Source organism: Ascaphus truei, chromosome 12, assembly GCF_040206685.1.
Source record: "Ascaphus truei isolate aAscTru1 chromosome 12, aAscTru1.hap1, whole genome shotgun sequence".
Classification (NCBI taxonomy): domain Eukaryota; kingdom Metazoa; phylum Chordata; class Amphibia; order Anura; family Ascaphidae; genus Ascaphus; species Ascaphus truei.
Window position 1 is genome coordinate 40896844 of NC_134494.1, and position 22176 is coordinate 40919019.

The 22176-nt window shown below is 53.7% G+C and overlaps 1 protein-coding gene across 5 annotated transcripts in view; it reads right to left on the reverse strand.

Annotated features, from left to right (window-relative positions):
• Window positions 1-22176, reverse strand: part of DGKZ (diacylglycerol kinase zeta) — a 65526-nt gene that overhangs the window by 39893 nt on the left and 3457 nt on the right. Inside the window, exon 1 of one of the 5 annotated variants that reach the window (XM_075567513.1) lies at window positions 7448-7595. The exons of 2 other annotated variants lie outside the window; for them this stretch is intronic. In XM_075567513.1, coding sequence (XP_075423628.1) covers window positions 7448-7503 — 56 coding nt within the window. In that variant the 5' untranslated portion in view covers window positions 7504-7595. Of the gene's footprint in view, window positions 1-2960; window positions 5042-7447; window positions 7596-22176 lie in introns of those variants that run through there. 2 more of the 5 variants (XM_075567511.1, XM_075567512.1) reach the window with 2 other exon arrangements.

Sequence of the window (22176 nt, forward strand, 5' to 3'; positions counted from 1 at the left end):
CGCGTCACATGAGCGGTTCAGCCATTGAGGGCGAACCAGCCTGGTGACGCATCCTCCATGCCTCGGCCACACCTCCAGCCCATGTTTTGTGCGAGCGTCAGACCAGCGTGACGTCATGTGCGCGGCAACTATTAACGCGGCCTAAGGCTTGTATTATATTAAGCGCGGGCGCGCTAGCAGCAATGAAAGATAGCCGTCTTCCTATGACCGTGTATCCACTGCCGACGCGTGCGCAAGGCAGACAGCGTTGGCGCGGCAGCTTGTGGAAATACAAAGAAATGTGTCTTTTCGAGCGGCTGCCGTGCCACTGTGAGCCAATCACAGGGAGGCCTGCCATTATGACGTCATGGCCACGCCTCCTAGGCACACGCATCATAGCTTTGCCTGTAAACACAAAACATGCGCGCCACGTCGGGCGTGCGCGCTTCCCATAATACATGCCTAAGGTTACAGATAGAAGCAGCCAATACAAGACAATGTTGCAAAAAGGGGAATACTATGTATTTATAGGAGAGAAATCTTAAAAGTAGCCATATGTGGTCTAAATGGCAGTCTTTCTCCGATTATCAGAATGAGGTTACTGCTAACGAGCTACTTTCCAGACACAGAGATATAGCAGATATCAAGGTGAACTCTAATGACTTTATACACTATATTAAGTCAGCTAATCACTATTGCTATTAGGGTTGTCAGGTGGCTTCTCCAAAAATATGGTGAAAGGTGGCGACACACACACACACCTCTCTCTGCTCCATGCTGTTTCCTCCTCTCCTTGGCCCCACCCTCAGGCTCATGACACTTCCTGCATGGATGAAGCTGCCCAGCCCACTAGCAACAGCCCTCTCCCTATTCAGGGAAATCCCACAGCCCCCCAAGCGGTCAGGTTGCTACGCCCAGAGAGGTAATACCAGGATACACATACATGTCCAGTAATATTTCTCATTTATTACTGGACAGAGTGTCCAAAGACAGGACAGTCCGGTTCAATACTGGACATCTGGAAACCCTAACTGCAATAGGTAGCTTATGCCGATTCCTCCTCAAATTATATCCACTGAGGTATGGCAACATGCTGAGGCCAACTCATCCTACACCAACAATCTGGAAACTTACCTATACGGAGGGACTGCTGTACTCTATACACTTATTAGTACTATTTGCAGTTAATACTGGATTATATGATTAGTTGCTGCTGAACACCAGGCTTCTATTTTGTGTTATTGTTTTACACACCTATATTTTAATCACTTATTATCACAATTTGTTTTAAAGTGAACACCATTTCATATCTGCACACACTAATAGGGTTGTGTGTGCAATTAGAGCAGTGACTGCTTGTCTTTTTACTATTCCTTTTTGGAGGATTTAGGAGCCCTTGGAGACGGCGCTGCTTAGCAATAGTGCTCAATGTCAGGCAGAAGGTGAAAAAGCTAATAGGGTATTATCATGCATAAACAGGGTATGGGTAGAAGGGTAGACAGCATCACTTGGCCTCTGTATAAATCCTTAGTACGACCACACATGGAGCATGCTGTACAGCTTTGGGCACCGCGCCATCAAAATAAAAAAAGACATTGAGAAACTGGAGACAGTGCCGAGACAAGCCACCAACTCAATAAAGAAACGGAAGGTCAGACTTTTCTGGAAGGCTATCCAAATAAGGTGGAGAGAGGCGTGTAAGAGGGGACTATTTCCCAATATATTCAAGGTCAATACATAGAACTTTCAAGGGAACTGTTCATCCCTAGGGCAGTACAAAGGACACTAGGTCATCCCTTTAGGTTGGAGGAAAGGAGATTTCACCAGCAACAAAGGAAAGGGTTCTTTACAATGAGGGCAGTTACAATGCAAAATTCATTACTCATAGAGACTGTGATGGCAGATACAATAGATTTGTCTAAGAAATGATAGGACATCAGTTTAGAAAGGAAAGGTATACAGGGATATACCAAATAAGTAAACATGGGAAGGATGTTGATCCAGGGAGTAATCTGATTTCCATAACTGGAGTTAAGAAGGAAAAATGTTTCCCCTTATGAGCGATCATTGGATAATATGTCACTGGGGTTTTTGTTTGCTCTGGATCAATACAAGTGCAGGATGAGCATGTCAGTTAACGAAATTAAACAGGTTAAACTCGACAGACAAATGCCTTTTTCCCCCCAACCTCCTCCACTGTAGCCCACAGTATGCAAACTGAGCCGATCTTAGGCTTGTTACACTAATTGTATTATAATTCCGGTAATGTCTCTTGTTGGCGCTACACAAGTAAAACTAAACAGACAAAAAGCAGTGGTACTGCACCCAACTCCGGTACAGGACAATGCTTTCTAAGGAGGAATCCACATTGTTAAACAATCGTTAAGTGGTGCATTGTATATTTAAATTAGGAAAATAGAAGGCAGGCTCAATGTTAAACAGTCCCATGCTTCTATACAAATACACACGTGGACGTTTACTTTGTAAACGGCAGCGCAGTGGTAATGTGTTATCACACATGGCTTTTATTTTGACTCGTGTGTCAGTTAATGAAATGGGAAGTGGTTATATGTAGCAACTGGCGTCGTTGGGAAGGGCCAACTTTGCTTCCCCTACGATGGTGGTTTTATTACACACGGTGTCCTGCGGAAACACTCCCCGGGAGGTCACCAGCGGCTTCCTGAGACAAAAACTAGGTTTTACTCTTCAATAGGCATGAAATAATTCAAAAATGGTTATTACTTGTTCTACTGTTATGTTATAAATGATAAAGCTTATAGAAAGGCCTACCACAGTTATAATATGTATACATAGGATAAGTCAGCTGGGATTTCCAGGAGAATCACTGCACATTGAAAGGAGCATTCCAAGGGACAGTATGTTTTTAATAGGTTTGAAGTAGGGGGTCTACGGAGCTGAACCGTGTTGATTTCAGCTCCAGGGACCCCCGGCTTCCCTCACCACTCCTGCACCCCCCTCACCTGCGTCTGAAGAAGTGGAGACCACTGAACACCTTGACGCTGTGTCTCCGGCTGATCACAGCTCTGTCAGATTCGGGGGTTCTGTCCGAGCCACTGGAGGTAGCTGAGCTTGTGTTTTCGGGTTCCCTGTCTCCGTCCATTCCCCCACACAGCACGATCCTACCTCAAGCCATGCTCCAAAAACGACAGGCACACAGAGATAGGTACCGTCCTATCGATGTACCCCCAGCACAGAGCTGCACTCATAGACAGGCAGTGCAATAATCATTGCAAACACTATACCCACATCTCCGTACACAGCTACATCCACCACAGTATACTTCACAGACTATAGACACAGAGCAGTGAATACTGGCATTGCTAAGTCCATATAAACACTGCTGTATCCATGCGGTCTACTCACAGTGCGTACACACACACACACACACGACACTGCTGTTGCGTCTCACATGCGTTTATTTCCCTTATTACTTAGTGTCTTGGAATTTTCCATGTATCCGGTCATGGCAACCCCTTTATAAACGCACATGCACTACTGTTCCTCTGAGGTAACCCTATACACAAATACCCCACCCCTTACTGCCCCTCTGAAGTAACCCTATACACAAATACCCCCTAATGCCTCTCTGAGGTAACCCTATACACAAATACCCACTACTGCCCCTCTGAGGTAATCCTATACACAGATACTCCTCTTACTACCCCTGAGGTAACCAATATATATACTGCCATAATCGTCACTCACTTGTGCCTATAACAAAAGCACACAGTTTTAAGCCAGCGAGACACAGGCTGGATACCAACAAACAGAACTCAGACACACACACACACATACATACAGCTCCTCCACCCAGTCACAAATACACAACTGCTTGCTGTCATCGCTGTGTCACACTATTACTTCCCAGCTCACCACACACTGTGTCTCACACTGTCACTTCCCAGCTCGCCACACAATGCCCCACACTGTCACTTCCCAGCTCGCCACACACTGTGCCTCACACTGTCACTTCCCAGCTCGCCACACAATGCCCCACACTGTCACTTCCCAGCTCGCCACACACTGTCACTTCCCAGCTCGCCCCACACTGTCACTTCCCAGCTCACCACACAATGCCCCACACTATCACTTCCCAGCTCACCACACAATGCCACACACTGTCACTTCCCAGCTCACCACACAATGCCACACACTGTCACTTCCCAGCTCACCACACAATGCCACACACTGACACTTCCCAGCTCACCACACAATGCCACACACTGACACTTCCCAGCTCACCACACAATGCCACACACTGTCACTTCCCAGCTCACCACACAATGCCACACACTGTCACTTCCCAGCTCACCACACAATGCCACACACTGTCACTTCCCAGCTCACCACACAATGCCACACACTGTCACTTCCCAGCTCACCACACAATGCCACACACTGTCACTTCCCAGCTCACCACACAATGCCACACACTGTCACTTCCCAGCTCACCACACAATGCCACACACTGTCACTTCCCAGCTCACCACACAATGCCACACACTGTCACTTCCCAGCTCACCACACACTGTCACTACCCAGCTCGCCACACAATGCCACACACTGACACTTCCCAGCTCACCACACAATGCCACACACTGTCACTTCCCAGCTCACCACACAATGCCACACACTGACACTTCCCAGCTCACCACACAATGCCACACACTGTCACTTCCCAGCTCACCACACAATGCCACACACTGTCACTTCCCAGCTCGCCACACAATGCCCCACACTGTCACTTCCCAGCTCGCCACACAATGCCACACACTGTCACTTCCCAGCTCGCCACACAATGCCACACACTGTCACTTCCCAGCTCGCCACACACTGTCACTTCCCAGCTCACCACACAATGCCACACACTGTCACTTCCCAGCTCACCACACAATGCCACACACTGTCACTTCCCAGCTCGCCACACAATGCCACACACTGTCACTTCCCAGCTCGCCACACAATGCCACACACTGTCACTTCCCAGCTCGCCACACACGGCTTTCCCAAACCAGGAAGTGTTTGCAGGCACTGTGTCCTGGGACCGTGAGGACCCCGCACACAGGTGACTACAGCACTGCCTGCTTCGCCTGTGGCAACCACTCAGGGAGCCCGCAGTCCACCTGCTGGTCACACAGAGTACTGCACCCTGCTGTACAATGAAGCCTCTAATGATTCAAGGGAACAAAGTCCAGTGACCTCATTAGGGCCAGATCCACAAAGCAGTGCTAAGCTGCAGCGTGTCTAACTCCCATTCACATGAATGGGACGTGTCTGCGGATGACACAAGCCTAAGGCCCGTAATATAGTGCGCGCGCGGCTCTTATAATTGTCTGTGTCCTGGCCTGCTATACTTCGGCCACGCGTGCGTGCACTGCAGCGAGCGGCGGGGCGGCAGAGTACAGCAAAGATGTGAACATTTATATATTCGCGCCGCTGCTGCGCCACGTGACTCTGCCAAGCCAATCGCAGCGCGGCTGGGAAAAGCTGGGAGGGGTCCCGGGGGCAGGAGGAGCACGCAACTCACCCTGCCTCGGAAGCACACAGAACGCCTTGTGCGCGGTTCCCACAGCGAGAATGCACACACGGGCACAACTCAAACTGGGCGGCCCTTGTAACAAGGCGCTCTCTCTCCTTTGCTGCGGCAGCAGGTTTGAATCTGTTGCAAAAACTGTGCAGGCTGTGGCGGTGTGTGAAGCCGGGTGTGACGTCTTAACCACACCCACCTGTCGCTCACAGCACAGCCCTGTATGCTGCACGCGCATTAGCACACGCATGCGCCAACTATAAAACGGGCCTAAAGCTGCGGCCACGCGTACGTGCGCGCGTAGCGTGAGCGTGGAAGGGAAGGTGAAGATTGGAGGTAAGAGCGCCAAGTGCCTTGTATGCACACAGCTCTAGCCTCTCCGACCTTGAACACATACTTCCATCTAACTTTTTGAGACTTGAAAACTGGATTTCCCGAAACAATCTGTTTTTAAACACTGACAAGACTGTAACAACGGTATTTGGGATCAAGGCTACATTTTTAAAGCTTCCAGTGACTGAGCTCCAGATCAGAACCAACGCTAATGAGAATCCCCACATCTACTAACAATCAAACAATTTTCATTTTTATATATATAGATAGATGGGGACAGAGTATATGGCTCGGCACCCCAAACCCACCTTAGCAAACTTGATACCCTCTACAATTCAATATGCTGCTTTGTCCTCCAATGCAACTACAACACACATCACTGCGAAATGCTCAAAGAACTACATCACTTGAGTCTAGGTGCAAAGTTCACCTTTCCTGTCTTGCCTTCCAATATTTTCTGGGCAAGCTACTCGCCTATCTGAACAAGCTCCTCACCCCTACCACATGCAGCACTTATCACCTGAGATCTGACTCCAAAAGACTGTTCATGGTCCCAAGGTTCAGCAAAGTATCCAGCCGCTCCTCTTTCACTTCCTGGTAACACATTTTATAAATAAAAAAATAAATTATTCTATATCTGCCAAAGTCAATGGGGAGTTTCGTCCCAATGCCGCTTTGGCTTATATAGAATACATCCCCACAGTTTGGCCCTGCCCCCCTGGTACTAAAAGAGTTAATGCAGTCAGAATCTGCGCATAAATCATCTTTAGACATTTCCTGCCTAATCACTTTCTAACATTTCCGACGCCTTCCTTCAACAGCGTGAAATCAACATGGTAATTACAAAGTAATATCACTCCTCTATTGTGGAACAATTGTTCAGGAGTCAAACTCTCCTACATTTCAGTCCGTTGTAAATGCAAGATAAATCAACCAATCGAGAGAATGCCAGGCCAGTGCCAACCCAGTGCCAGGCCAGTGCCAGGCCAGTGCCAGGCCAGTCTCTAACGCAGCATTTCCTGATCCCTCTGTGACCAGCGTATACACACGGTGAGCACGTATACATTCATCTCTCTGGGCTTAACCCCACCACTCCCACTGCAGCAGTACACTGCTGACTGTGCTGACAGCAAAGGGGTTAAAAATGAGCTGATGCTTAATTAGACACAGATGTACGCGGACATTAATGCGATAGGCACAATGGGGTTTGGCCGATATCAGCTACTGAGAAAAGTGGCTTAGTACACGGACAGGAAGCACAGAGCGTCTTATGAGAGCCCTGTCTCTGCACTCTGTGCCCCCACCCACCCGTCGTTGCACTCCCAGCGCCCCCACTCACCCGTCTCTGCACTCCCAGCGCCCCACCCACCCGTCACTGCAATCCCAGCGCCCCCACCCACCTGTGTCTGCACTCCCAGGTCCCCCACCCACCCATGTCTGCACTCCCATTGCCCCCACCCACCTGTCTCTGCACTCCCAGTGCCCCATCCATCTCTGCATCCTAGCACCCCCACCTGTCTCTGCACTCCCAGCGTCCCCACCCATTCATCTCTGCACTCCCAGCGCCCCCACCCATCTCACACTGACCTTCGGCCTCTCTCTGGCACGGTTCTCGGCACATCCCAGCAACGTTTCTTCCACATTGGTGCCGTAAGCGCTGTCCCCCCTCTCCCCCACTGCTCCGTAACCCCCTTGTCACTACTCTATAGTTGTAACCCCAATTTCACTGCTCATTACCCTCCCTCACTGATTCCCCCTCTTCTCAATACTGCCCCCCCTAACCCACTGTTCCGACCCCTTCCTCAATGTTCCACCCCCCCTTTCTCACTGTCCCTCAGAGCTCTCTACCCTCTGCGCTGTCTTGTCGCACTGACATTTCTTTTTGGTTGTTCCTGTTTTTAGCACTTCCTTCTTGAATTTGACTTGTTTCTCTGCGGTGCCTCCCCCGGCCCCTCACCTTCCCTGCCTTGGGGACATCGTCCTGTTTATGACGACAGGATGTTAGTGTCACTATACTATTCAGCACCAAGTATTGGTAACAGCAACCACAGGAAAATGTATCTCTGACTGCACCACACACCTAATCTATCGCAGTCTCTGCTATTCCAGTACTGAACCCCTCACACACAGGTCTGACACTGCACCACATACCTAATCTGTCGCAGTCTCTGCTATTCCAGTACTGAACCCCTCACACACAGGTCTGACACTGCACCACACACCTAATCTGTAGCAGTCTCTGCTATTCCAGTACTGAACCCCTCACACACAGGTCTGACACTGCACCACAAACCTAATCTGTAGCAGTCCCTGCTATTCCAGTACTGAACCCCTCACACACAGGTCTGACACTGCACCACACACCTAATCTGTCGCAGTCTCTCCTATTCCAGTACTGAACCCCTCACACACAGGTCTGACACTGCACCACACACCTAATCTGTAGCAGTCCCTGCTATTCCAGTACTGAACACCTCACACACAGGTCTGGCACTGCACCACACACCTAATCTGTAGCAGTCCCTACTATTCCAGTACTGAACCCCTCACACACAGGTCTGACACTGCACCACACACCTAATCTGTAGCAGTCCCTCCTATTCCAGTACTGAACCCCTCACACACAGGTCTGACACTGCACCACACACCTAATCTGTAGCAGTCCCTCCTATTCCAGTACTGAACCCCTCACACACAGGTCTGGCACTGCACCACACACCTAATCTGTAGCAGTCCCTACTATTCCAGTACTGAACACCTCACACACAGGTCTGACACTGCACCACACACCTAATCTGTCGCAGTCTCTGCTATTCCAGTACTGAACCCCTCACACACAGGTCTGACACTGCACCACACACCTAATCTGTAGCAGTCTCTGATATTCCAGTACTGAACCCCTCACACACAGGTCTGACACTGCACCACACACCTAATCTGTCGCAGTCTCTGCTATTCCAGTACTGAACCCCTCACACACAGGTCTGACACTGCACCACATACCTAATCTGTAGCAGTCTCTGCTATTCCAGTACTGAACCCCTCACACACAGGTCTGACACTGCACCACACACATAATCTGTCACAGTCTCTGCTATTCCAGTACTGAACCCCTCACACACAGGTCTGACACTGCACCACACACCTAATCTGTCGCAGTCTCTGCTATTCCAGTACTGAACCCCTCACACACAGGTCTGACACTGCACCACACACCTAATCTGTCGCAGTCTCTGATATTCCAGTACTGAACCCCTCACACACAGGTCTGACACTGCACCACACACCTAATCTGTCGCAGTCTCTGCTATTCCAGTACTGAACCCCTCACACACAGGTCTGACACTGCACCACATACCTAATCTGTAGCAGTCTCTGCTATTCCAGTACTGAACCCCTCACACACAGGTCTGACACTGCACCACATACCTAATCTGTAGCAGTCCCTGCTATTCCAGTACTGAACCCCTCACACACAGGTCTGACACTGCACCACACACCTAATCTGTCGCAGTCTCTGCTATTACAGTACTGAACCCCTCACACACAGGTCTGACACTGCACCACATACCTAATCTGTAGCAGTCTCTGAGATTCCAGTACTGAACCCCTCACACACAGGTCTGACACTGCACCACACACCTAATCTGTCGCAGTCTCTGCTATTCCAGTACTGAACCCCTCACACACAGGTCTGACACTGCACCACATACCTAATCTGTAGCAGTCTCTGCTATTCCAGTACTGAACCCCTCACACACAGGTCTGACACTGCACCACACACATAATCTGTCACAGTCTCTGCTATTCCAGTACTGAACCCCTCACACACAGGTCTGACACTGCACCACATACCTAATCTGTAGCAGTCCCTGCTATTCCAGTACTGAACCCCTCACACACAGGTCTGACACTGCACCACACACCTAATCTGTCGCAGTCTCTGCTATTACAGTACTGAACCCCTCACACACAGGTCTGACACTGCACCACATACCTAATCTGTAGCAGTCTCTGAGATTCCAGTACTGAACCCCTCACACACAGGTCTGGCACTGCACCACACACCTAATCTGTAGCAGTCCCTGCTATTCCAGTACTGAACCCCTCACACACAGGTCTGACACTGCACCACACACCTAATCTGTCGCAGTCTCTGCTATTACAGTACTGAACCCCTCACACACAGGTCCGACACTGCACCACATACCTAATCTGTCACAGTCTCTGCTATTCCAGTACAGAACCCCTCACACACAGGTCTGACACTGCACCACACACCTAATCTGTAGCAGTCTCTGCTATTCCAGTACTGAACCCCTCACACACAGGTCTGACACTGCACCACACACCTAATCTGTAGCAGTCCCTGCTATTCCAGTACTGAACCCCTCACACACAGGTCTGACACTGCACCACACACCTAATCTGTAGCAGTCTCTGCTATTCCAGTACTGAACCCCTCACACACAGGTCTGACACTGCACCACACACCTAATCTGTAGCAGTCCCTGCTATTCCAGTACTGAACCCCTCACACACAGGTCTGACACTGCACCACACACCTAATCTGTAGCAGTCTCTGCTATTCCAGTACTGAACCCCTCACACACAGGTCTGACACTGCACCACACACCTAATCTGTAGCAGTCTCTGCTATTCCAGTACTGAACCCCTCACACACAGGTCTGACACTGCACCACATACCTAATCTGTAGCAGTCTCTGAGATTCCCGTACTGAACCCCTCACACACAGGTCTGACACTGCACCACACACATAATCTGTCGCAGTCTCTGCTATTCCAGTACTGAACCCCTCACACACAGGTCTGACACTGCACCACACACCTAATCTGTAGCAGTCTCTGCTATTCCAGTACTGAACCCCTCACACACAGGTCTGGCACTGCACCACACACCTAATCTGTCGCAGTCTCTGCTATTACAGTACTGAACCCCTCACACACAGTTTAACATTGCATATCAATCCTGCCCTGCATCTTCCTGCTATTCCAGTATCCCCAAGACACAAATGCCCCCAGCCCCTCTCCCACAACATCACTGAGGAATTGAATTAAGACTCTGCATCCTGTGACCCGGGCACCAAGGAAACAGAAGGAATAATATTGGGTTCTGTAAGAGACGTGCGCAGAGGTTCATATAATGGAGACCGATTAGGGTGAAATTATATCTTGGCTTTATTGAGCCAGTTCCTTTATCCAGACAAAACATACAAAAACAACAAAATAACAAACCCCTATCCCTGTGTAAGGGCTAACTTACGTCCCCAGACCCTATCTGCAGGACTGGAGGAATATTCCCATTACCAGCCTATCACCCCAAAATCTCAGGACTAATTGTCACGCTGTGCTCACCACAAACGAGGCGGGACCACGGTGCTGAGGTGGGAATAGATATGACCACCCACAGCCACGGGGCCACGTCTTGAGTGTAAGTTGGTCTTGGATAGCCGGGCCGGGGAAGGAGAGGTACGGATAGTTGAAGGTACTGTTAGCCGAGAGGGGGGGGGGGCGAAGTCGTCGGCGAGACCTGCGGAGGCATGAGTGGGGACGGAGGAAGTGCTGGGCGCCGGGACAGGTGAGCGGGGAGCGCGTCGAGGGTGGTGTGGCTCCCCGAGCCTTACACTAATGCCTTAAGCAGGTGGCCCTCCATGTCAGTCCAGGAAATATAGGTGTCTGGGTGTCTTGATCTCAGCACAGCCTTTTTGTTCAAGACAGTGTGTGTGTGTAGGCTTCTCTGCTCTCCTTCTGTCAGCCCAAATGTGAGCTAAGGAAACCCTCTCCTGTTTCTCACATCAGGCTTCTTACAGAGCTCTCATTAGTCCAGGTGGAGAATAGTTAATTGAGTGGCTGCAATTAACTCTCTCTGCTGGATTTTCAGAGCTCTGAGGCTGCTTTATTTAAAAAGGGATAAGTCCCTGTTACATACCTCCCCTGTTTGTGGGAAGTTCGGGCTTACCACGGCCAAAGCCCATCCTTCCACTCTCACTAGATATATCCATGCGGCTCGAATGAGAGTGGATGGAGTATGAGAACCCTCAGTTCCGCTGGGATTGGGAGCCCTTTCTCCAGGTTATTAGTGTCTCCTCCAGAAGGTGCTCGAGATCAGCACTCAGTTGCTCAAGGAGGACTTTTTCCAAGTACAGTCTTTCTTCTGACCGCTTGGTCATGAGTTTTCCCCTGTGTCGGGCGATCCTTTCTTTGTAGGCCGACTGTATGGCGACAGTCGCAGAGCGTTTCCGCAAATAGCTTTCTCTCGCCATCTTTTCCATGGACTCCAATTTAGCACTAAATGTCCATTCCTTGTAACCCTTGCTCAGGTCTTGCAAAGCCTCTGTCAGCTTACTTTTGAATTATGTCTGATGTCCAGAATCTATTTCTACTATCCTAGACTCGAGCCGTTACATGGTATCACTTAAAGAGCATTCAAGAATAGCCATTTGAGTTTTCCGCTCTTGAAGCTGTCCCTCTGCACTTCCTTTCCCCTCAATGCAGCTTTAAGTTCAGCTTCTTTGGAGTTGAGTCGCGATTCCACATCTCCCAGTCTGACCTGCAGCTGCCGGTGCTCCTCCCGGACGTTGTCCAGCTCCAGCTGCATTCTGGCCCTCTCATTGGCCATGTGGTCCAGCAATTTGCGGGCATCGGACATCTTGGCCTCATAGCTCAGTGTCAGGCTTTCTCCCCTAAGTTTAGGGTGACCACCGGCATGGGGTTCTGTATGCCATATTCACAGGTGGTTCTAGATGGGTGGAGTTTTTATCCATGCCCATTGACTCCCGTTGCATCTCAATTTGGTAGTTATCTAGTGCTGTACCTGTAGTGGTGTGAACACCGAACCAGTTCTGCCTCAATCTAGCGGCTATCTTCATTGTGAGGAATATGGCTTGGGCCCTGGGGCCACAGTAGGATGACTGTATTGGTATTGTGCTTCTCAGTCGTAATTCGGTTCTTCTTTCCTGACTTGTGTGAGAAGCCGATCATAGTACTGAGATGGCATTGTGGGTGCAATTATAGAAATGCACAGCTTGCTTGGTTGTGATGTAGAACCGATATCTGGATTGCATCACACCAGCAGCTTCCTTCATTTTTTTGTAACATCTTTGCTGCAGACACTTCCTAACATTTGACTGGAGTGAGATTACACACTGCTTCACATGTTCACAATTCCTTCTTTGACGTTGCATTCTCCATATGGATTGGAGAAAGTAGGCTGCTTTATTCTGGCTCTTTAACCGACGAGTTTTCATTCCTCTGTAGGCAGCCTATATGGTGAGCGCTGCAGAGGGTTTGCGCATATAGCAGGGTCCCCCGCTTACCTCTGCTACAGCGGGGGAACGTGCAGAGTGTGCGACGGGTCCCGACGGTGTTGCGGGGGCGCGCAGGTGCTGGTGGCTTGTGCGGCGGGCTAGGCAGAGGCTCCGGCGGCGCCCTGCAGCCATGTTGCGATTGGTCGCACATGCGCAGAGAGAGAGAGCTGCAGCGGCAGCCATTAGCAGGATAGGCCCGAAGGGGGACTACAACTCCCATGAAGCCTATGGGCAATGTACCAGGTGATGCCACACAGCCAGTAGGGCTGCAGCAACCCCCTGCTCCCTACAATGGATACATTTGGTGCATCTGGGACCACGCCAGTCGGTACTGGGACAAGGAAGGGATAGGTTGTGTGTGGAGGGGTCTGTGACTCCTGCACTAGGCCAGATACCCCTATTAGGCCCCAGCTAGGCCCTGACTCCCCTCACTCAGCTTGTGGTTGCTGCAGGGACAGGCCCATAGATAGGGACACTGCCCCTGTAGTACCAGTGTGAGGGATACAGACAGGACACGGTGGTCTCCTGTTCACAGGTGGTCTGGGACCAGACACCCACTACACACACTCCTAAAGGTGGTACCATCCACGCGGGACCCACCCAACGTAGAGGCGGAGGCATCGCGGGTTACGGCACCTGTGGATTCCATCATCCACACGTGATTCTGTTTTTGTTGCTCAGGCTGTTTGCAGGAACGCTATGCAGGCAAAAGCACAATAATTCACAAGCAGTCTCCGGGCCCCTTTCAAATTCAAGGGCCAACTCTCATCCCAACTTCTGACACCATATGTAAGAGACGTGCGCAGAGGTTCATATAATGGAAACCGATTAGGGTGAAATTATATCTTGGCTTTATTGAGCCTGTTCCTTTATCCAGGCAAAACATACAAAAGCAACAAAATAACAAACCCCTATCCCTGTGTAAGGGTAACTTACTTCCCCAAACCCTACCTGCAGGACTGGAGGGATATTCCCATTACCAGCCTATCACGCCAAAGTCTCAGGAGGTACCTTAAGCAGGTGGCCCTCCATGTCAGTCTCTGGCAGGTTCCTGGGTCCTCTGTGTCCAGGAAACTTAGGTGTCGGGGTGTCTTGATCTCAGCACAGCCTTTGTGCTCAAGACAGTGTCTGTGTGCAGGCATCTCTGCTCTCCTTCTGTCAGCCCAAATGTGAGCTAAGGAATCTCGCTCCTGTTTCTCACATGAGGCTTTTTACAGCTCTCTCATGAGTCCAGGTCGAGAGTAGTTAATTGAGTGGCTGCAATTAACTCTCTATCTGCTGGATTCTCAGAGCTCAGAGGCTGCTTTATTTAAACAGGGATAAGTTCCTGTTACAGGTTTATTAAATTATTTTATTCAATTCAGCTTCATCAGTGTCCTATTTGACTATCAGGCCTTGCAATAACCTGTCACACTGTAACACCAAGCAGTGCCCTGTCACTGTCACACAAAAGCAGGGCCCTGTCACACCCAAGCAGGGCCCTGTCACACCCAAGCAGGGCCCTGTCACACCCATGCAGTGCGCTGTCACACCCAAGCAGGGCCCTGTCACAACCAGCAGTGCCCTGCCACACCCAAGCAGGGCCCTGTCACTGTCACACCCAAGCAGGGCCCTGTCACACCCAAGCAGGGCCCTGTCACACCCAAGCAGGGCCCTGTCACACCCATGCAGTGCGCTGTCACACCCAAGCAGTGCGCTGTCACACCCAAGCAGTGCCCTGTCCCACCCAGCAGCGCCCTGTCACACCCAGCAGCGCCCTGTCACACCCAGCAGCGCCCTGTCACACCTAGCAGCGCCCTGTCACACCCAGCAGCGCCCTGTCACACCCAGCAGCGCCCTGTCACACCCAGCAGCGCCCTGTCACACCCAGCAGCGCCCTGTCACACCTAGCAGCGCCCTGTCACACCCAGCAGCGCCCTGTCACACCCAGCAGCGCCCTGTCACACCCAGCAGTGCCCTGTCACACCCACAAACCCAATAAAATGAATATGAGAAGTGCAAAAATGTGCAGCTTTAAATAAACGGTCTCTAGAATACCGTGTGCAAATGGTGATAACTGAAAAAGCAAACCGCAACAGAGTGCTAACCACACAAATGTACAAAATACCCAGTGAAAATTGTGTGATAGTGATGAAGTGAACAAATCACTCACAAATACGCCAGCAGGAGATCCATCTGGTCACGCTTGACTACCTCTTAGAAAACACATAATCTGGATCCTCCGATCGACTTTGAAGAGTCACGATGTAAGTTCCCGTTACCTATCTGGATTCTCCTGCTCCAGAGGATTTCGGGAGTACCAGAGGGGCGAGAGTGTGCGCTTAAAGCACTCGCCGCGTTCTGAAACTAGGGAGAATGTGAGTGTGTCCTTTCCCCATCTCATTCTAACTGCATGTGTAATAAACTGTATTATCGCTATGTTACACTGTGACTCCCCCAGCAGTGCCCTGTCACACTGTGACTCCCCCAGCAGCGCCCTGTCACACTGTGACTCCCCCAGCAGCGCCCCGTCACACTGTGACTCCCCCAGCAGCGCCCTGTCACACTGTGACTCCCCCAGCAGCAGCGCCCTGTCACACTGTGACTCCCCCAGCAGCGCCCTGTCACACTGTGACTCCCCCAGCAGCGCCCTGTCACACGGTGACTCCCCCAGCAGCGCCCTGTCACACTGTGACTCCCCCAGCAGCGCCCTGTCACACTGTGACTCCCCCAGCAGCAGCGCCCTGTCACACTGTGACTCCCCCAGCAGCAGCGCCCTGTCACACTGTGACTCCCCCAGCAGCGCCCTGTCACACTGTGACTCCCCCAGCAGCGCCCTGTCACACGGTGACTCCCCCAGTAGCGCCCTGTCACACTGTGACTCCCCCAGCAGCGCCTTGTCACACGGTGACTCCCCCAGCAGCGCCCTGTCACACTGTGACTCCCCCAGCAGCAGCGCCCTGTCACACTGTGACTCCCCCAGCAGCGCCCTGTCACACTGTGACTCCCCCAGCAGCGCCCTGTCACACTGACTCCCCCAGCAGCACCCTGTCACACTGTGACTCCCCCAGCAGCGCCCTGTCACACGGTGACTCCCCCAGCAGCGCCCTGTCACACTGTGACTCCCCCAGCAGCAGCGCCCTGTCACACGGTGACTCCCCCAGCAGCGCCCTGTCACACTGTGACTCCCCCAGCAGCGCCCTGTCACACTGTGACTCTCCCAGCAGCGCCCTGTCACACTGTGACTCCCCCAGCAGCGCCCTGTCACACTGTGACTCCCCCAGCAGTGCCCTGTCACACTGTGACTCACCCAGCACCGCCCTGTCACACTGTGACTCCCCCAGCAGTGCCCTGTCACACTGTGACTCCCCCAGCAGCGCCCTGTTACACTGTGACTCCCCCAGCAGCGCCCTGTCACACTGTGACTCCCCCAGCAGCGCCCTGTCACACTGTGACTCCTCCAGCAGCGCCCTGTCACACTGTGACTCCCCCAGCAGCGCTCTCTCACACTGTGACACCCCCAGCAGCGCCCTGTGACACTGTGACTCCCCCAGCAGTGCCCTGTCACACTGTGACTCCCCCAGCAGCGCCCTCTCACACTGTGACCCCCCCAGCAGCGCCCTGTCACACTGTGACTCCCCCAGCAGTGCCCTGTCACACTGTGACTCACCCAGCACCGCCCTGTCACACTGTGACTCCCCCAGCAGTGCCCTGTCACACTGTGACTCCCCCAGCAGCGCCCTGTTACACTGTGACTCCCCCAGCAGCGCCCTGTCACACTGTGACTCCCCCAGCAGCGCCCTGTCACACTGTGACTCCTCCAGCAGCGCCCTGTCACACTGTGACTCCCCCAGCAGCGCTCTCTCACACTGTGACACCCCCAGCAGCGCCCTGTGACACTGTGACTCCCCCAGCAGTGCCCTGTCACACTGTGACTCCCCCAGCAGCGCCCTCTCACACTGTGACCCCCCCAGCAGCGCCCTGTCACACTGTGACTCCCCCAGCAGCGCCCTGTCACACTGTGACTCCCCCAGCAGCGCCCTGTCACACTGTGACTCCCCCAGCAGCAGCGCCCTGTCACACTGTGACTCCCCCAGCAGCGCCCTGTCACACTGTGACTCCCCCAGCAGCGCCCTGTCACACTGACTCCCCCAGCAGCACCCTGTCACACTGTGACTCCCCCAGCAGTGCCCTGTCACACGGTGACTCCCCCAGCAGCGCCCTGTCACACTGTGACTCTGCCAGCAGCGCCCTGTCACACGGTGACTCCCCCAGCAGCGCCCTGTCACACTGTGACTCCCCCAGCAGCGCCCTGTCACACTGTGACACCCCCAGCACAGCCCTGTCACACTGTGACTCCCCCTCCTATACCAGCTTCCCAGCAGCGCCCTGTCACACTGTGACTCCCCCAGCAGCAGCGCCCTGTCACACTGTGACTCCCCCAGCAGCAGCGCCCTGTCACACTGTGACTCCCCCAGCAGCGCCCTGTCACACTGACTCCCCCAGCAGCACCCTGTCACACTGTGACTCCCCCAGCAGCGCCCTGTCACACTGTGACTCCCCCAGCAGCGCCCTGTCACATGGTGACTCCCCCAGCAGCGCCCTCTCACACTGTGACCCCCCCAGCAGCGCCCTGTCACACTGTGACTCCCCCAGCAGAGCCCTGTCACACTGTGACTCCCCCAGCAGCGCCCTGTCACACTGTGACTCCCCCAGCAGCAGCGCCCTGTCACACTGTGACTCCCCCAGCAGCGCCCTGTCACACTGTGACTCCCCCAGCAGCGCCTTGTCACACTGACTCCCCCAGCAGCGCCCTGTCACACAGTGACTCCCCCAGCAGCGCCCTGTCACACGGTGACTCCCCCAGCAGCGCCCTGTCACACTGTGACTCCCCCAGCAGCGCCCTGTCACACGGTGACTCCCCCAGCAGCGCCCTGTCACACTGTGACTCCCTCAGCAGCGCCCTGTTACACTGTGACTCCCCCTCCTATACCAGCTTCCCAGCAGCGCCCTGTCACACTGTGACTCCCCCAGCAGCAGCGCCCTGTCACACTGTGACTCCCCCAGCAGCGCCCTGTCACACTGTGACTCCCCCAGCAGCGCCCTGTCACACTGACTCCCCCAGCAGCACCCTGTCACACTGTGACTCCCCCAGCAGCGCCCTGTCACACTGTGACTCCCCCAGCAGTGCCCTGTCACACTGTGACTCCCCAAGCAGCGCCCCGTCACACTGTGACCCCCCCAGCAGCGCCCCGTCACACTGTGACCCCCCCAGCAGCGCCCTGTCACACTGTGACTCCCCCAGCAGCGCCCTGTCACACTGTGACTCCCCCAGCAGCGCCCTGTCACACTGACTCCCCCAGCAGCACCCTGTCACACTGTGACTCCCCCAGCAGCGCCCTGTCACACTGTGACTCCCCCAGCAGTGCCCTGTCACACTGTGACTCCCCAAGCAGCGCCCCGTCACACTGTGACCCCCCCAGCAGCGCCCCGTCACACTGTGACCCCCCCAGCAGCGCCCCGTCACACTGTGACTCCCCCAGCAGCGCCCTGTCACACTGTGACTCCCCCAGCAGGGCCCTGTCACACTGTGACTCCCCCAGCAGCGCCCTGTCACACTGTGACTCCCCCAGCAGCGCCCTGTCACACTGTGACTCCCCCAGCAGCGCCCTGTCACACTGACTCCCCCAGCAGCGCCCTGTCACACTGTGACTCCCCCAGCAGCGCCCTGTCACACTGTGACTCCCCCAGCAGCTCCCTGTCACACTGTGACTCCCCCAGCAGCGCCCTGTCACACTGTGACTCCCCCAGCAGCGCCCTGTCACACTGTGACTCCCCCAGCAGCACCCTGTCACACTGTGACTCCCCCAGCAGCGCCCTGTCACACTGTGACTCCCCCAGCAGCGCCCTGTCACACTGTGACTCCCCCAGCAGCGCCCTCTCACACTGTGACTCCCCCAGCAGCGCCCTGTCACACTGTGACTCCCCCAGCAGCGCCCTGTCACACTGTGACTCCCCCAGCAGCGCCCTGTCACACTGTGACTCTCCCAGCAGCGCCCTGTCACACTGTGACTCCCCCAGCAGCGCCCTGTCACACTGTGACTCTCCCAGCAGCGCCCTGTCACACTGTGACTCCCCCAGCAGCGCCCTGTCACACTGTGACTCCCCCAGCAGCGCCCTGTCACACTGTGACTCCCCCAGCAGCGCCCTGTCACACTGTGACTCCCCCAGCAGCGCCCTGTCACACTGTAACTCCCCCAGCAGCGCCCTGTCACACTGTGACTCCCCCAGCAGCGCCCTGTCACACTGTGACTCCCCCAGCAGCGCCCTGTCACACTGTGACTCCCCCAGCAGCGCCCTGTCACACTGTGACTCCCCCAGCAGCGCCCTGTCACACTGTGACTCCCCCAGCAGCGCCCAGTCACACTGTGACTCCCCCAGCAGTGCCCTGTCACACTGTGACTCCCCCAGCAGCGCCCTGTCACACTGTGACTCCCCCAGCAGCGCCCTGTCACACTGTGACTCCCCCAGCAGCACCCTGTCACACTGTGACTCTCCCAGCAGCTTCTCTTCTCCTTTGCTTATGAATTGGTAACAAAATGTGCTCAAGTCTGCCGCACAGGCGCACAGCCGCACAGGCGCACAGCCGCACAGCCGCACAGGCGCACAGGCGCACAGGCGCACAGCCGCACCGCCGCACAGCCGCACAGCCGCGACATTTATATTTAGCTTCTTAATAATCAGAATTAATTAGCAGGAGTAAGGGGGGGGAGCAGCGTAAGAGCGCAGGCTGAGGGGGGGAGCAATGTAAGAGCGCAGGCTGAGGGGGGGAGCAATGTAAGAGCGCAGGCTGAGGGGGGTAGCAGCGTAAGAGCGCAGACTGAGGGGGGGAGCAGCGTAAGAGCGCAGACTGAGGGGGGGAGCAGCGTAAGAGCGCAGGCTGAGGGGGGAGCAGCGTAAGAGCGCAGGCTGAGGGGGGAGCAGCGTAAGAGCGCAGACTGAGGGGGGGAGCAGTGTAAGAGTGCAGACTGAGGGGGGGAGCAGTGTAAGAGCGCAGGCTGAGGGGGGGAGCAGTGTAAGAGCGCAGGCTGACGGGGGGAGCAGCGTAAGAGTGCAGGATGAGGGGGGGAGCAGCGTAAGAGCGCAGACTGAGGGGGGGAGCAGCGTAAGAGCGCAGACTGAGGGGGGAGCAGCGTAAGAGCGCAGACTGAGGGGGGGAGCAGCGTAAGAGCGCAGGATGAGGGGGGAGCAGCGTAAGAGCGCAGGCTGAGGGGGAGCAGCATAAGAGCACAGGCTGAACGGGGAGCAGCGTAAGAGTGCAGGCTGAACAGGGAGCAGCGTAACAGTGCAGGCTAAGGGGGGGAGCAGCTTAAGAGCGCAGGCTGAGGGGGGAGCAGTGTAAGAGCGCAGGCTGAGGGGGGAGCAGTGTAAGAGCGCAGGCTGAGGGGGGAGCAGCATAAGAGCGCAGGCTGAACGGGGAGCAGCGTAAGAGCACAAGCTGAGGGGGGAGCAGCGTAAGAGCGCAGGCTGAGGGGGGAGCAGCATAAGAGCGCAGGCTGAACGGGGAGCAGCGTAAGAGCACAAGCTGAGGGGGGAGCAGCGTAAGAGCGCAGGCTGAGGGGGGGACAGTGTAAGAGCGCAGGCTGAGGGGGGAGCAGCGTAAGAGCGCAGGCTGAGGGGGGAGCAGCGTAAGAGCGCAGGCTGAGGGGGGAGCAGCGTAAGAGCGCAGGCTGAGGGGGGAGCAGCGTAAGAGTGCAGGCTGAGGGGGATGTGGAAGTTTGATGAAATTGGCATTTCTCTAATTTGGCGGAGAGATGGTTCTCGCGAAGGCGTAACAGTACATGTTTGACATGACTGATGTGTTCTGGAAGAGACTTGGAAAAAATAATTATGTCATCCAGGTAGACAATAAGAAATTGATTGAGAAGGTCTCTGAAGATCTCGTCGACAAAGTCTTGGAAAACGGCAGGAGCCGTTGCGAAGACCAAAGGGCATGACTAAGTACTCAAAATGACCGTCTTGTGTGTTGAAGGCCATCTTCCATTTGTCACCTTGACGAATTCTCGCCAAATTGTAGGCACCACACAAGTCCAACTTGGTGAAGATGGTTGAGCCTTGAAGATGATCGAAAAGTTCTGAGATAAGTGGTAAAGGGTAGCGGTTCTTGAGGGTAATCTTGTTAAGACCTCTATAGTATGCATGGGCGAAGAGATCCGTATTTTTTTTTTGACAAAACAAAAAAAACCTGCTCCGGCTGGAGACGAAGATTTCCGTATGAACCCCCTTTTAAGATTTTCTTGGATGTAATCATTCATGGCTTTAGTCTCTGGAAGGGAGAGTGGATAAGACCTTCCTCTGGGAAGAACAGAACCAGGCAAAAGATCGATCGGACAATCGAAGGGACGATGAGGCAGTAAAACTTCAGATCGTGCTTTGTCAAAAACGTCACGGAAGTCCGCGTATATCTTGGGTAGGACACTTGTGTCTTCTCCAGGGGTGACCAACCCACATATTTTATGAACAGGAACCGCACAGTTCTCAGCACAATGAGTACACCACTGGATAGGTACCTTGTTAGTCCAGTCGATCTGGGGATTATGGCGTTGGAGCCATGGAAGACCCAGAATCACTTCGACGGAAGGGGTGTGAATCACATCCAAGAGGATCTCTTCTTTGTGATCTTCTCCCGCCAATAGAAAGAAAGCAATAGTGTGTAGAGAAATGAATGCCGTTTGTAATGGTCGACCGTGTGATGGCTTCCAATCCTACTGGGACCCTCTTGCGGATAGGCAGAATGTTGTTTCTCTCCGAAAAACCCTGGTCGATAATGTTGCCTCCAGACCCTGAATCTATAAATGCAAATGCTATGGTATGAAAACTCTCACCCGTAAGAGACACTGGAATCAATTCTGGTTGGCAAGACCTCTTTGGAGATGGGGGAAATGGAGAGTGTTCCCAACGAGATTCCCCTGGACCTCATTGGGAGTTGGCTTTTCCCGACTTGTGGGG